This window comes from Ambystoma mexicanum, chromosome 8 (assembly GCF_040938575.1).
Source record: "Ambystoma mexicanum isolate Mex_15411 chromosome 8, UKY_AmexF1_1, whole genome shotgun sequence".
NCBI lineage: Eukaryota > Metazoa > Chordata > Amphibia > Caudata > Ambystomatidae > Ambystoma > Ambystoma mexicanum.
Window position 1 is genome coordinate 515,228,291 of NC_090929.1, and position 13,089 is coordinate 515,241,379.

The following is a 13,089-nucleotide window of genomic DNA, read 5'->3' on the forward strand; positions in this document are numbered from 1 at the left end:
GGTGGGTTACCGCCCACCGTGGCTCCCCCCTGCTGCCTTCCTTACATTTCTAGGATTTTGAGCACAGGTTGCAGAAGAATAGCCCCAACCCCGGTGGTGACAAATGTACCCCATCTCTCAGAAAATACTCTGGGGAATTTAAATTAATCAAGCCGTGTCTGATCTGGCCAAAACCCCTGCCCCTTCAGAATTTTGCCAATGCCCCCTTTAGCTTTTTTCTGGACCTCTCCACCGCTGCGTGGTTATCTGCACCCCTCCATTCTGGCCTTGGGTTTATCACTGACCGGGTGATTTCTGTTTCCCCCAATTGGCCTGTCTATTCCTGCAGAGAGCCCATCATTTCCCGCCTCAGAGCCCACCTTCCCAGGCTTGTCAGGTTGTTACCTCCCAAGTGTATGCCTCAACTGAGTGTCTTACCACCCAGACCGATCTCTTTTCCTTCCGAGCTGCCGCTGGCGGGGAGAAAAGGTGGCAAGTCAATTAAAACACCAAGACCTCCATCTACCAAGCTGCCTGGATGCTCATTCCCCCACGCCCATGGTTGCGGCTGACCTGGCTGCCCCAATCCGAACTGAGTGGGGCCCGAGTACTCCCCTTCTCTCCCCAATTTCTTCCAGCGTCAATTCCATACCCTCCTGAAATGGACGCGGCTTAGAGCTGTCCCATTGTGCTGCCCCCGTCCTGTCCGGGCATACTCTGGGCCTGCTCTGGGACACACCTGCCTCAGTCACCTTTCCATCCTGTTCCGCCTTAACTAGGGCGGGCCTGCTCCAGGACACTTCTGCCCTTGTCCTTTTCCACTTGCTCTACCTTAACAAGGGAGGGCCTGTTCTGAGACCCTTCTGCCCCTGCCACCTTTCCAACTTGTTACTCGTACTGCACCCGCCATAGGTTCCTTACCCCTTTTATTTGGCAAAAAAGCTCCCCAACCACTATCTTTGCTCTGCCTGCCCTTGCAGGAGTTACCCTGTTGGGAGAGGGTCGTTCCTGGCGGGTGCGGTTGAGCTGTATTCTTTTGCTTGGTTTCCAGAACCAACAGTGCCTTCTTTGATCCTTTCCGGGCTTGCTATGGCTCCTCCACCATCCTTTGTCTAGCAAATGCTCCCCAACCAACTTCCTTGCTCTGCCTGCACTTGCAGGAGTTACCCTGTTTGGAGGGCGCCATTTCCGGCGGGAGAGATTGAGCTGTATTCTTTTGCTTGATGTTCCAAACCCCTTTGCCTTTGCTGCTCCTTGTCGCCCCCTATCCCTTTCTTTCTCTTTCCTGGGCTCCCTCTTTCCAAATTCCTTGTCCTGTGGGCCCACTTCTCCCCAACCTCGGCTGGGCCCTTCCCTACTTCTATTCTTTTGGCAGGCTGACCGGCAGCGTTGGACTTGCTGACCTGAAGAACCACACTCCAACTTTTCCACCCTACAGTGCCAACACTATACCCTGCTTACTTGCATAACACCTTACTTTCTAGACGAACCCTGCTTACATCCCCTTGTAGCTTGGTCACGCCTGCCACCTCTCCCACAGGCATATCTCCCGACCCCTACTACCAGACCTAGCCATGACATGGTACACCCCCTTGTCCCACGCCAGTCTGCCTTAAAACGCCTGAACGTTTAGCTCTTTTAGCAAAATTTACTAGCTCTATGTGACTCACCCCTAGCTGGATAGTCCGCAATTCGGGGCTCAGTCCCCCCCAGTTAAAATGAAAACGCATAGAACATCGTCTTTGAATTAGTGCATTAAGCGGGCCTCAGGTCTCGAACCGCTGTTGTTCGGTTTGTAGGCCAGTCACTTGGCCACTGCACTACAGAACATGATGGAAATTTTAAAATAAGTGAAGGTGAAATGTCCCAATTCGATACTGTGAGTTTCGGGGGAAACCTTTGTATTGGTTCTTGGAGGGTTAAAATTGCACACCCTCTGTGTTCCACAACACTATCAGACGAAAATATCCTCTCTTGGCTTCGTGTATGTGGATTTTATGCAAAGCAAATGCCACTCGTCCCGTTTAATTTGGGTGTTAATACAAAGCCCATGACTAAATATGCATATTCCACCTTGACATGCTAATTTCTGCCGTAGTCACATCCCATTGCCTTTGCTGAGGGGTCCCTCCGCTTTAATTTTTGGTCTTGGCCCCAGCAGCAACTACACACTGCCGTGTGCCCAAAATGGGCACCGCAACTGACCCTATTACCTCCACTTCATCCCACAGATGGTGTACTACAAATCTGGGCAAAGCCCTCACCTACACACCGCTCCCTTCCCCCTTGTTTTTTGGGGCGGTGCCGTTTTACTTCCACTGGTTGTGATTCCGCCCCTTCCATGCAAGAGCGCCCCCCCGTGTTACAACTGTGCTATAACCTCACACTTCCCCTAAAATCCAGTGCCCCCAGGGGCCGTGCTTGCATGTTCCGCGGCCCACATATTTGACATCGACCCCGCCCCTTTGCTGCTTTACTAGCTGCTGTTAACCCAAAGCCCATCAGGAATCTTTAATGCAGAGCCTGCCCCTGCGTTAAAACATAACCAGGGCCATGTCAAGAATACCTTGTGCTACCATTACCAGGAACCCCTCAGCAAATGGAAGCCCTGTACCACGCCAATCTAGAATCTTTACGCTGCCTGTGATAATTTGACATCAATAAAACACACCTGCGCTTCCTCTCGTATTCCTATAACAATCCAATCAATCAATCTTCATCCAGCTCCTTTTCCTATCCAACAGTAAAACCAGTCAAACCATCTCTCCCCGACCCACGGATCTCGCGCTAGCCACACCATGAATTTTGAATCACACACTTAGACCGTCTTTACCCATTTAACTGTTTACCATGCGACCTGGGGATACGAACTCCCAGTCGCCAGCTTCACCGGTTGGGCCCCTTGGCCGCTACTCCATATAGACAGGGGAAGCAATGTCATGGAAGTCACCTTTCGAACTGCCCTTGTTACCGTAATGGCCTCCCAGTGCCGCGGCCAGTCCACCGCACCCCCCCTCCACCCAGGAGTCACCCATCGGGATTGCACGGCGCTCCCCACCACAAATGAGTGTGAATAATCACATTTGATATAAGTGCGATACAAGTGCCATCTCATGTACTCCCTTCGGCGCGAACAAGTAATGTGGTGGAGAAACCCATAAAAGTGTTTAAAAAGGACTTTCTGCATGCCGGTGTGGGCCATCTTACACGGCAGCCTCAGTACAGCGCGTTTTGACCAAAACTCCAAACCCTTCTGCATAGTAATGCGCTTAACTTCAGTTGCATTGGTCCCACCTCGCAACGCACCACAGCCGCCCATGAACAACACATTATAGGCACAATGCCTTCTTCCCCAGTAACGCGAGCCCTCTTTCATACTACATTGCCGCCATTTAAAACATGCCCAGTTCTCCTTCTAAAATCTAACCGTCGTTCGCCGCCATTTGTGCAGCCATGGACCCCGAATACAATGCTCGTTCAGAACCTTGTTTCAACTCCCTGGCTGCTCGTCAGGTCGCACCCCCTGAAAGTCAGATACCGGAGGAACAACGTGGCAACCCAATGCATTCCTCACCAACTCTCCGTAAGCATACTCTTTCCATTTTTATCACAACCCCGCGGTCAAAAGCCAAACCCCATGCACCTTGCTAGCAAGCCGAGCAATCGCATTCCACCTGTCCGTTTTACAAACATTTATATGCATAACATTCATAACGAATGCATTGTTCTAAAGCATTGATTTACCTCATAATTGAAAAGTGAGCCATGAAACCCTCGTGTATAAGCGTGCTATACTGCCATTTTGTTACATACCTTAAGCCGTCAACTCACAAAACCGCCTACTCACCCAGCTTGCCCATTTGTATGCACCCTGTTCCTCTGTGAATGTGCACCAGCCCCCAAGCCACTGCATTAATTGTGTGCGCCTATGCGATGCACTGTTACTCGTGGTGCAACCAAGCCGCGGCAGACAGGTCCTTAAATGCACACCATTTCCTTCTATCCCTGAGCGATATCCGTAACAAAAAGCTGTCTCTGCTCTCCATTCCGCAAAAACCCAATACCAACGTCACTCCATTCCACTTACTGGTACCTTTGAACCTCCTAAAGCATTCCATATGAAACAATTAAACCCACGCCAACCTGGCGTGCACCCGAACACAGCTGCCGTTAACCCTTTCTAAACAAGTTAATCACGCTATCCGTGAAGAGATTAGCACATTCGAACCTGCCACAAAACCTACTCTTATGTGCTGCATTCACAACTCTAATTTTACCGCTGGGTTTATACGAAATTGTTTAAATAACCCTGCACGCAAAAAGGCATCTAGAAAGACTTTGTAGGCTTGCATATGTATTTATTTAATTTGCATTTTTGTAGCGCTCCGGGGGCATCGGGCGCTGTTACGGGAATATGCCTTAGTTGCATAATTATAACGTGCTTAATACCCAGAGGTTTCTAAGCGCGGACCCGGGGATTTAACCTATGCTGCTTCTTGTCGTCTTGTTTGCAAGGCGTGCACGTTGCCGGTGAGCTATCCTGCCGGCCATATCACAAAATTAGCAACCGTATACTGCAACGGTTTCCGGTAACAAATCCGTCAAACTTTCCTTAAAACCCCCATGACTATCCCATGCACACCTTAAGCATGCGCACCCCCAACGGCGGCTTCTACCCACCATCCAAACTCCATAGCGTATTGAAATACGATGTGCCGCGCGAAGGCCATGTAAACACGCATGAACATCCTGCGTGCATGCCCCGCTTTCGACCTCGCCGCCTCCTGCAAGAATTCTGCGCACCTCGAAGGCGGGGGGGTAAACAAACCCCCCCCCCACGTTTCAAGTGTACATAACCTCTTACCTAATTAATTTACAACGGACCCTGGGCAAATAACAGATTACCCCCAAGTCACCCATCCCGTGTTTAATCGACCCCAGTATCCACCAGCGTGCCTCTCAAAAGGCCTACCGTCAACCGCCTCGCATTAACCCCTTTCAAAACGTTTTCCCGAGCCACAGCCCCCAACGTTATGCAATACTTTCAACCAAGTACCCGCCACTTCCTTGTTCCGGCGCACCCCCACTTTAATGCCCTTACCCGACGCACCCTTGTTGCTGCGGCTAACACGTCTCTTTTTTCTGGAACCCGAGCTCCTGCCAACCAGAACACATCTTCTGGCACCGAACTCGAACAGCATCCCGAAAAACAGCCTTCCTGCACTGCTCCTGGAACGAAAAAACAAAGTCCTCTGTTGGCAGGCGGGCATCCCACTGTCGAGGCTGGATGCTGCCTGCAGTGGGGAGCCCGCCTGCTATAAAGAGGGGATAGCCCCGCCCCCTTCCATTGTAGCCCTTCGCGGGCTTTTCCTTCATTTTGCCGCGCCGTTTTCTTTTCGCGGGCTTTTCCCTGCTTTTCCGCGCTTCGGCGGCTACTTCCCCTCCATCCTGAGGAGGGGGAGGGTTCTTAGGAGGACACCGCCCGGGTTATCTGGGTGCCTCCTCCATTTTGGGATTCTCCGTCGTCACTGTCATGAAACCCACAGAGGAAGGACTGAAGGAAGGGGCAGAGAAAGGAGGCAGGGGACAGAGGAACGAAGAGACAGAAGGAATTGCAGCGCCTTCCCCTCTTCTTGATCTCCCCATGTCCACTGTCTTTCTGGCTGAGATCTCACAAGGGAGAAGAAGGCAGAGATATAAAACAACTTCTATGACATGCTAGATCATGTCACAGAAGACTTGGGCCTTTGTGCTTCTGGCCTGAATCCTTGATCTGCCTAAACCCTGACGGTACACTCTGAATGTACCTCTCACAAGTTAGGAACAAGCACATAACTAAGGGACAGAAGGCACAATACATGCACCCATGCCTGCATGCAGTCTCCTAGAGTGACACAGGGAACCCAAGGTAAGTCTTCTTTCCCTACACACGAAGCACAATGATTGCAGGCCTCCGCTGTTGATCTAGGAGAAAACATTTTGTTTTATTTGTCACTTACTTCACACAGTGGTGTTTTAAAATTTTAATTTGTTATTTATTTATATCGCGCCAAAGCCTGCAGGAGTCTAGGCGCACATTTACATGTAATACAAAAAAAAGCACAAGACAGCATAAAGGCCGATTTAAACTAAAATTATGTCAAACAAAAAAAAAATATATATATATATATATATATATATATATATATCGGGTCCCATTACTCAATCCATAGCACACATCATAGAACAATCTTAATCTCGGAGTCCAAAAAAACCTTTCCGGAGGGGCTTGCAAAGACTCAAAAAGACAGGAAGATTGCTACGTCCACAGCCCACAATAATACAGTCAAATTGTCCTCAGTGGACCAACCCTCAACTTGAGTCCTTCGTAGAAATCTAAGGTCCTGCATTCAAATGCACACAGGACCCAGGTCTTACTTGCAGCCAGTGGAAAGGCTCGTTTTTTAAAGACTCTCTAGATTCCCACCGCTCAGCTTTGTTTACGTTGGCTAAAATAACGTTTCTTTGATCCGTAATGTGGTATCTCAAACTGGGGTCCGAAATCTCAGGCATACTCTGTTTCTTAAGGTGAAGATCCTTCTTTACTGAAGAAGCCCTAGGCTTACATCCCAGTTTCCACGCACTCCCATTTTCTATGGATGATCCTTTACCAGCACACAAGGAATTTGACGAGGTTGAAGATGGAGCCTCTTTCCCAATAGGGGTAGTAAGGCCAGCCCCTCTTGCTTGGCAGGCTAAACTCGCCATAGGAGAGCAGGTCTGAGAAACATTAATTTGACCCCGTTTATCTATCCTAGCGGGAGATGTGGGTGGCATAGCCATCCTAAAAGATTTCAAGCAACAAAGTCATTGCCATTGTGACATTGATTTAAGTCAAAGATAATGTTCTCCTTAAAAAGTTGCCAGTTCTCTCTATAACTTCCTCCATTAACCGGCTTTGCATCTATCCCAATAGGCTGTAAACCAACCTCAAACATGGCAGCTTCCCAGCTCATGGTAGGTAAAGAAGGAGGAGTAGGATTTGCCGGGGACTTATCCTTACACAAATTCACATCATCCTTCTGACAGGAGACAACTTTCCTGTCCAATTCATAGCATGCCATAGACCCCACCAAGGTCGTACCCATATCCTTAGCCATGTCTATGTCAAGTGCTTCCATTTTATCTTTCTGAAGGCGCTGCCATTTCAGGGAACTCTTTGTCAGAACTAAGGAAAAACGACATGGGGTAAACGTTCGGGGTTTATGGAAGGTTCCATTACAGCAGGTCACAATAAGGTCATGGTTCGATGTACCTACACCCACTTCCTTCCTTTACTTTCTTGGTGAAAGTTTACTTGCTTTTCTTTGAGTCCCTTTCCCAGCCGATACTTGTTCTATTCTTTTCCAAAAACCCTATTTCCAAGACGTTCAGCTCCTACTTACTGTCGCTCTGTTCCACGGCTGCACCCAAGTTTCTACAATATACATTTGAACCTTGGCAGATTCCTCGAATCCAGAAAATACAGAAGAAGGCCCAGCACAGAAACCTCCTTAATAGCTCAGGGGGCAATCCTTTTCTGGGTCCACATATGAACCACTAAGTCTAGGAGTGCTCAAATCCAGTCTAGAGATAAGAAGTCACTCTCCAACCCAGAATCTCCTAAGTCACTATCCTGCATCTCCTCTACCATTGGTTGACTCCGTCCTAAGTGCAAACTGCAGAATCTCAATGTCAAGCTACTGACAGCCTTTCTTGGTTGATATTCGACACGCTAGTATGGTGACCATCCCCTGTATATAGGGAGTTGGTCCGAGTACAGCTCACAACCTGAGCTCCCCAATATACTTAGGACTACAGGGACCTCTTGCCCCATACTGATTTGATGAAGAATGTTGCATATCTGAGCCTAATCTCCAACTCTAGATTTGCTCCTGCTGCTATTCTCTTTTCCAATCTGCCACCCGTCAGGGCATCACGAGCGGTGGCCGTATGCCTGGTGCTGTCTGGATCTCAGTCTCTCAGTGATCCCTACCTCCCTCTCATCCACACACACAGATACACGTACAAAGGGATATACGCACACACAAACACACACACAGCGCACCTACCTTTACATAGAGAAGGGTAAACAGCAAATATCAAGGAAGCCGGTCTACAGTAAATTCTTCAAGGGTTTTCAGAAAAGTTCTGCGATTACGGGGCACTTCCAGCACATTTTTCTCCACACCATAAATTCAGTACAAACAAATATGTCCTCTTTAAACTCATACACAACTAGGCTCTCTGCTAGAAACAAACCGCCATCAGCTTTACAGTCTTTTCATCTCTAAACAAGTCAGGTGGTCGAAAAACATGGCAGCAATACATTATTACCCTGCATGTCTGGCCAGAATCACGCAAACCCTTTTCAGTCGGGGACATCCATTCCCATTCACACTTACACAACTGTCACCCAGTGTTCCGCCCGGCTCAGTCCACGTGCCTGCAAATAAATGTACACCTGCCTAAGTTCACAACACAAGTACACATCTCATCACCAAATTCCAGAACACAAAACTCATTATCGAACGAAGAGCCGCAAGCAACAATGGCAGATAATAAATCTGAGAGGGCAAGATGGGGGTGGGGGGGGCATGAGGGGAGGGAGCATGAGGGGAAGGAGAGGACGAGATAAGAGACAATAGAGGAGGCAGAGAGGAGTGCAGAAAGAGAGAAGAGGAGGAGAAGAGGAGAAAGGGAGGGAGAAGGAATGACAGTGTGACGAATCAACCTGGGCACCAGTGGTTCAGGGATGAATATCGCTTTCTAAACCATCAATCAACCCCACACCTCTAGTACACCAGAAGGAATCTGAACAGATTGGAAACACAAGTCAATTATAAACCTCGTTGTTCAATTTTGGTAATGATGACGGAATGCCAGGCTTATCTCTACAAGGTCGTGGATCGTTGTTTAGGTGCAACACAGCAAAAATACATGTATTACCCAATGATAAAAGGGACTGTCCAGTCAAGGTTGTACAAAGATATCTACTTTATTATTATTATCACAACAAACAGTTCTAGCACACTACAAAATACAACCCACCAAGAAGTACAGAGGACAGACAGTTTCAAGACGGAAAGGGGATGGCCTCTGGATACTGACAGGAGGGTAGTCGGTAAAGTAATCAATTGTAATATTCAAGGATACTTGGTCTCAGCACAAAGGGAGCAAGGGTCGTAAAATGTCAGCAGGGGCCTTTGCAGAAGGACCAGGGGGACAGTCCACACTGTACCTTGTGCTCGTAGACGTTCTTGGTGCTCCACAGGGTCGAGTTGGTTCCATGGCGCTTTGCAGCACCTACAATAGAGTTCCAGACGGGAGACAGCTGCGGGTATCGGGCGGCAGGCAGTTCGGCGAGCGATGCTGGACGGACGGCTGCAGGCTGGACTACACGGCGGCTCAGGGTCAGAAATCATTGTCTCAGTGCTTGTTGGCGGGACTGAAACACTGGTCGGACATCTCAGACAACATTAGCGACTGCAGCCTAACAGTCAGTGGTGCAGTCGGTTCCAGTTCGAGGGGCTCGACTGACTCGAAAATGTCCTTTCAGGCGAACGCTGGTTGATGCTTGTCGATGCACTCCTCCCAGTTTCTTCACTGGGCTTGTGTCATCCTTTAAGGCGGATGGGCCAAAGCTGAGGAGTGTGTTGCAGGCAACGGCCTTGTCTTCTTCTAGTTCAGAGATTCTCTGGCGCTTCCCACCTAGGAAGCTTGCTTGCAAAGCCTAGCAGGGCACGCAGTTTGCTGGCTGGGTACCGGTTCTGGAGCTGCTAGAGGGTGCTCTGGATTCATTATCTCACTCTGTTCCCTGGGAGATGTTTAGGGAAGGGATCTTGCTTCCCTCTTGGAAATCCTGGCCTCCTTCACTGGCGGAAGCTGTATGGCAGACTGAACCTTCAGCCAGGGCCCAAATTAGTCCTTCTTTTTACTCCCTGCAAAGTCATCCGATGATCTGGTAAGAGAGTGACTCATTCCTCTTTTAAAGTCAATTGGGCACCAGTAATTAGTGCATGCTAAGCCTGCCTTAATGAACCAATCCTGGGTCCCCACCAACAATGTTCTATTATGCGTGAGGTCATAACCAGAGTGCTTTGCAACAGTGGGAGTTCAAACAAGTACTACCAAGTCCCACCCATCTTCCCTTCTGTTGTGGATCAAAGGGTCTCTCTGATTAATTGAGCTCTCTGTGATTCCTGATCAAAGTGCAGGTCTCCCTTGAAGTTGTGGCGAGAACAGACTTTCTGTCTCCATCAAATCACATACTTCTACCCTCTGAAAGGGGGGTCCCCCTGCGGGGGTTGCCTACTGTAAACAGTTGTCCCAGACATGACAGTTCAATGCCCTTGATGCTAAGGGGCGGGAGCAGAATTCGGGTTGACAAAGATGCATATGAAAAAGGTGTTGGGTAGCCTGTCCTTCGTCAGTCCTGCGACTAGGCCTCTTGGAAGCCTTCTTCAATTAACTTCTCATCAGTATGCACTGCCACCAGCAGGGCGGACAAAGGAGAGGGCGGATCCATGGATCCTTTGTCATTTAATGAGGCTGGGCATGGCAGGAGGAAGGTTTTGCCTTCCCCCTTCTTGAGATGCTTCGATGTACCCGTGGCTGTCACATTCCAGCTGAACATGACAGGACTGCATCTGTAGGCTGCGTCCACCCAAAGTACACGTGACTATGTGTTTTTTGTGTGGCGAGCATGGACAGAGGTGTGCGGATTAACAGCAGACATTTTCCGGAGGTTGATCTCTCATCATTCAATTTCCTTACAAAATTTTTAAAAAATGCCCAGGCGAGCGCACACACCCCGTGCAGAAGGTCAAATCCCTCACAGACAGGATGGCGAAGAGGGTGTGAGAGGCCAGTGAGGAGAAGAGGAGAGGTAAATGACTGAATGGGAATGGTGACAAAGTCAATACGCAACTGCTTCCAAGTGGCGCAGCAATAGGATCTGCAAGTAAGACTCATGGCTGTCTCATTTCAAACACAACTCAATGGTACTCAAGGCTTAGAACATATTCCCTTTAAATCATAAAAAGGCACCAGTCCAAAATATCAAACGAATTGCTTGCAAAACATCAATCTTTCTTTAAGTTAAGCCACATGCACGGTCGACTCACAAACATTGGCTCCCACACAAGCCCAGCTGAAAGTAAACTAAGAAAATCCCTAAGGCAAGGCCAACTCAATTTTAAATAGTTCAGACATTAAACCCTTAAAATCCATGTTCACAATAGAAGTGCGCACATATCTTATGCAACACCACAAAGCAGTTTTTTTTACAATACTGAAAAAAACATTTTGTGCATGGTATGCATTATTATGGGGAAATTAACAAAAGGGTACAAACCAGAGGCGGCCCAGTATCGAGATCCGTTCCCTTCTATCTCACCATCAGCAAACTCCCCTTCGTAATAACTGCCGTCCTTTAACAAAAGCTTTCCATGACCTACGAAGAAAGAGAACATGCATGTCACGGCAATGTTTCATGGTGCCAGAACATTCATATGGCATGCTTTCCTCGCAGTACATTGATGAGGTGCTTTTCTTTCCTGTGCCTACCCTGTTGCCCCTCCTCATACACAGTTCTTCCTCTTAGAACCCTGCCTTCCACACAGGCGCAGCTCCAGCAGGGGGCCGAAAGGGGCCAGGCCCCCCCCCAAGAAACTGCTCTGCCCCCCCTAGAAAGGAGGCTTCTGACCAAGAGTTGCTTGTGTACAGTTTTCTTTTTGTTCCATTTATGAACGAAAAGAAAATGGTACACACACTGCACAGCACGCACAGTGGTCACCAGCTTAGTATAAGGATAATTAGGAGGCATAGAGGCATGCTATTAGATACCAATGTACTCATACCATTTTGCACCCGAAAGCCAGTTAATACCTCTACAGCAGTGCCTGGCAAATGCTTTTCCATGCCTGCACAAAAGCCCACATTCTTCCTATTGCCAGTGCTTGTTTTGCTTTGAACCCGCTTTCCATAGCTCAGGGGATTCGCTAATCACTTTTCTTTTTTTGTCTTTAGATTGATTGACAAGGCACCCTGTGGTGCAGAGTTTGTACAGTGCCATGTTGAATAACGCTCTACAGTGCTTCTATCTCTGGACAAGCCAATTGCGCAAGTCCTAATTTTTGTGTAAACAGACCCGTCAATGTCATTGGGTGCTTTACAAACACAGGGCCACATAGTTACTCACACAGTAGCTATTTTTATTTCGCCCCACACACACACATGGTCATCATATTTTATTTTGCCCCACAAGCAGTGTCGCCGGAACACTGCGACATCCTGGACACTTTAGAGGAGCTCATGATTTTTTAGGGCTCTGCGACTTGTGGTGCAGGATACAGGTGAGCTGAAAAGAGTCTTGCGCTCTATTTGAAACGTGCAGTCTTTCTTTTGAAAATCACAGTTGGCTACGCGTATGCATTTGCAATGAGACTAAGCGTAGCAGATTTTGGGCACAGAGGAAATGCACAATTTTAGGGCTTACCGACGTCTTTAAGGTAGCACTTCCGTACTTTGTCACTGTGCTGTACCAAACAATAAGCAGCACTATTAGGATAGCTGAGGTGCAATACGCTTGTCATGGAAGTAAGACAACGCAGAGCAACACATACAGCAAGGAAGCTGGATCGCACAGCCTTGGCCCACGTCTGCGCATTGATTGAGCAGTGACATTCTGCAATTTCTGCACATGCCCTCACTATGCGCAGGCGAGGGCCAAGCGGCAGCGTCCAATCCTAAACACCCTTTCTGGCACAATATCTCACCGCATTCAGTCACTGGGCCATTACCTTTGGAACTTGGTCGAGGTCAGAGTAGGAGTAGGAGTTGCAGGTAGGTGGAGGAGGCAGAGGCCAATTGGTCTTTTTTTAAGTGGCTGGCACTTCTATGAGAATTGAGAAAATGCTTCTCTTGTGATGTCGCAGATAATCCAAATTCGAATGAGAACACATAAGAACAAAATACTCTTTTCCACTGCTCTCACATGGCATGGGAGGAGTGGAAAAGAGTATTTTGTTTTTATGTGTTCTCATTCGAATTTGAATTATCTGCGACATCGCAGGAGAAGCATTTTGCTTA

At 48.3% G+C, this 13,089-nt stretch overlaps 1 protein-coding gene across 5 annotated transcripts in view; it reads right to left on the reverse strand.

Moving 5' to 3' along the window:
• MORN1 (MORN repeat containing 1) overlaps positions 1-13,089 on the reverse strand; it is a 2,351,913-nt gene that overhangs the window by 2,113,265 nt on the left and 225,559 nt on the right. For all 5 annotated transcript variants that reach the window (XM_069610184.1, XM_069610185.1, XM_069610187.1 and 2 more), the window contains exon 3: positions 11,354-11,452. In XM_069610184.1, the coding sequence (XP_069466285.1) occupies positions 11,354-11,452 (99 nt within the window). The remainder of the gene's footprint in view (positions 1-11,353; positions 11,453-13,089) is intronic.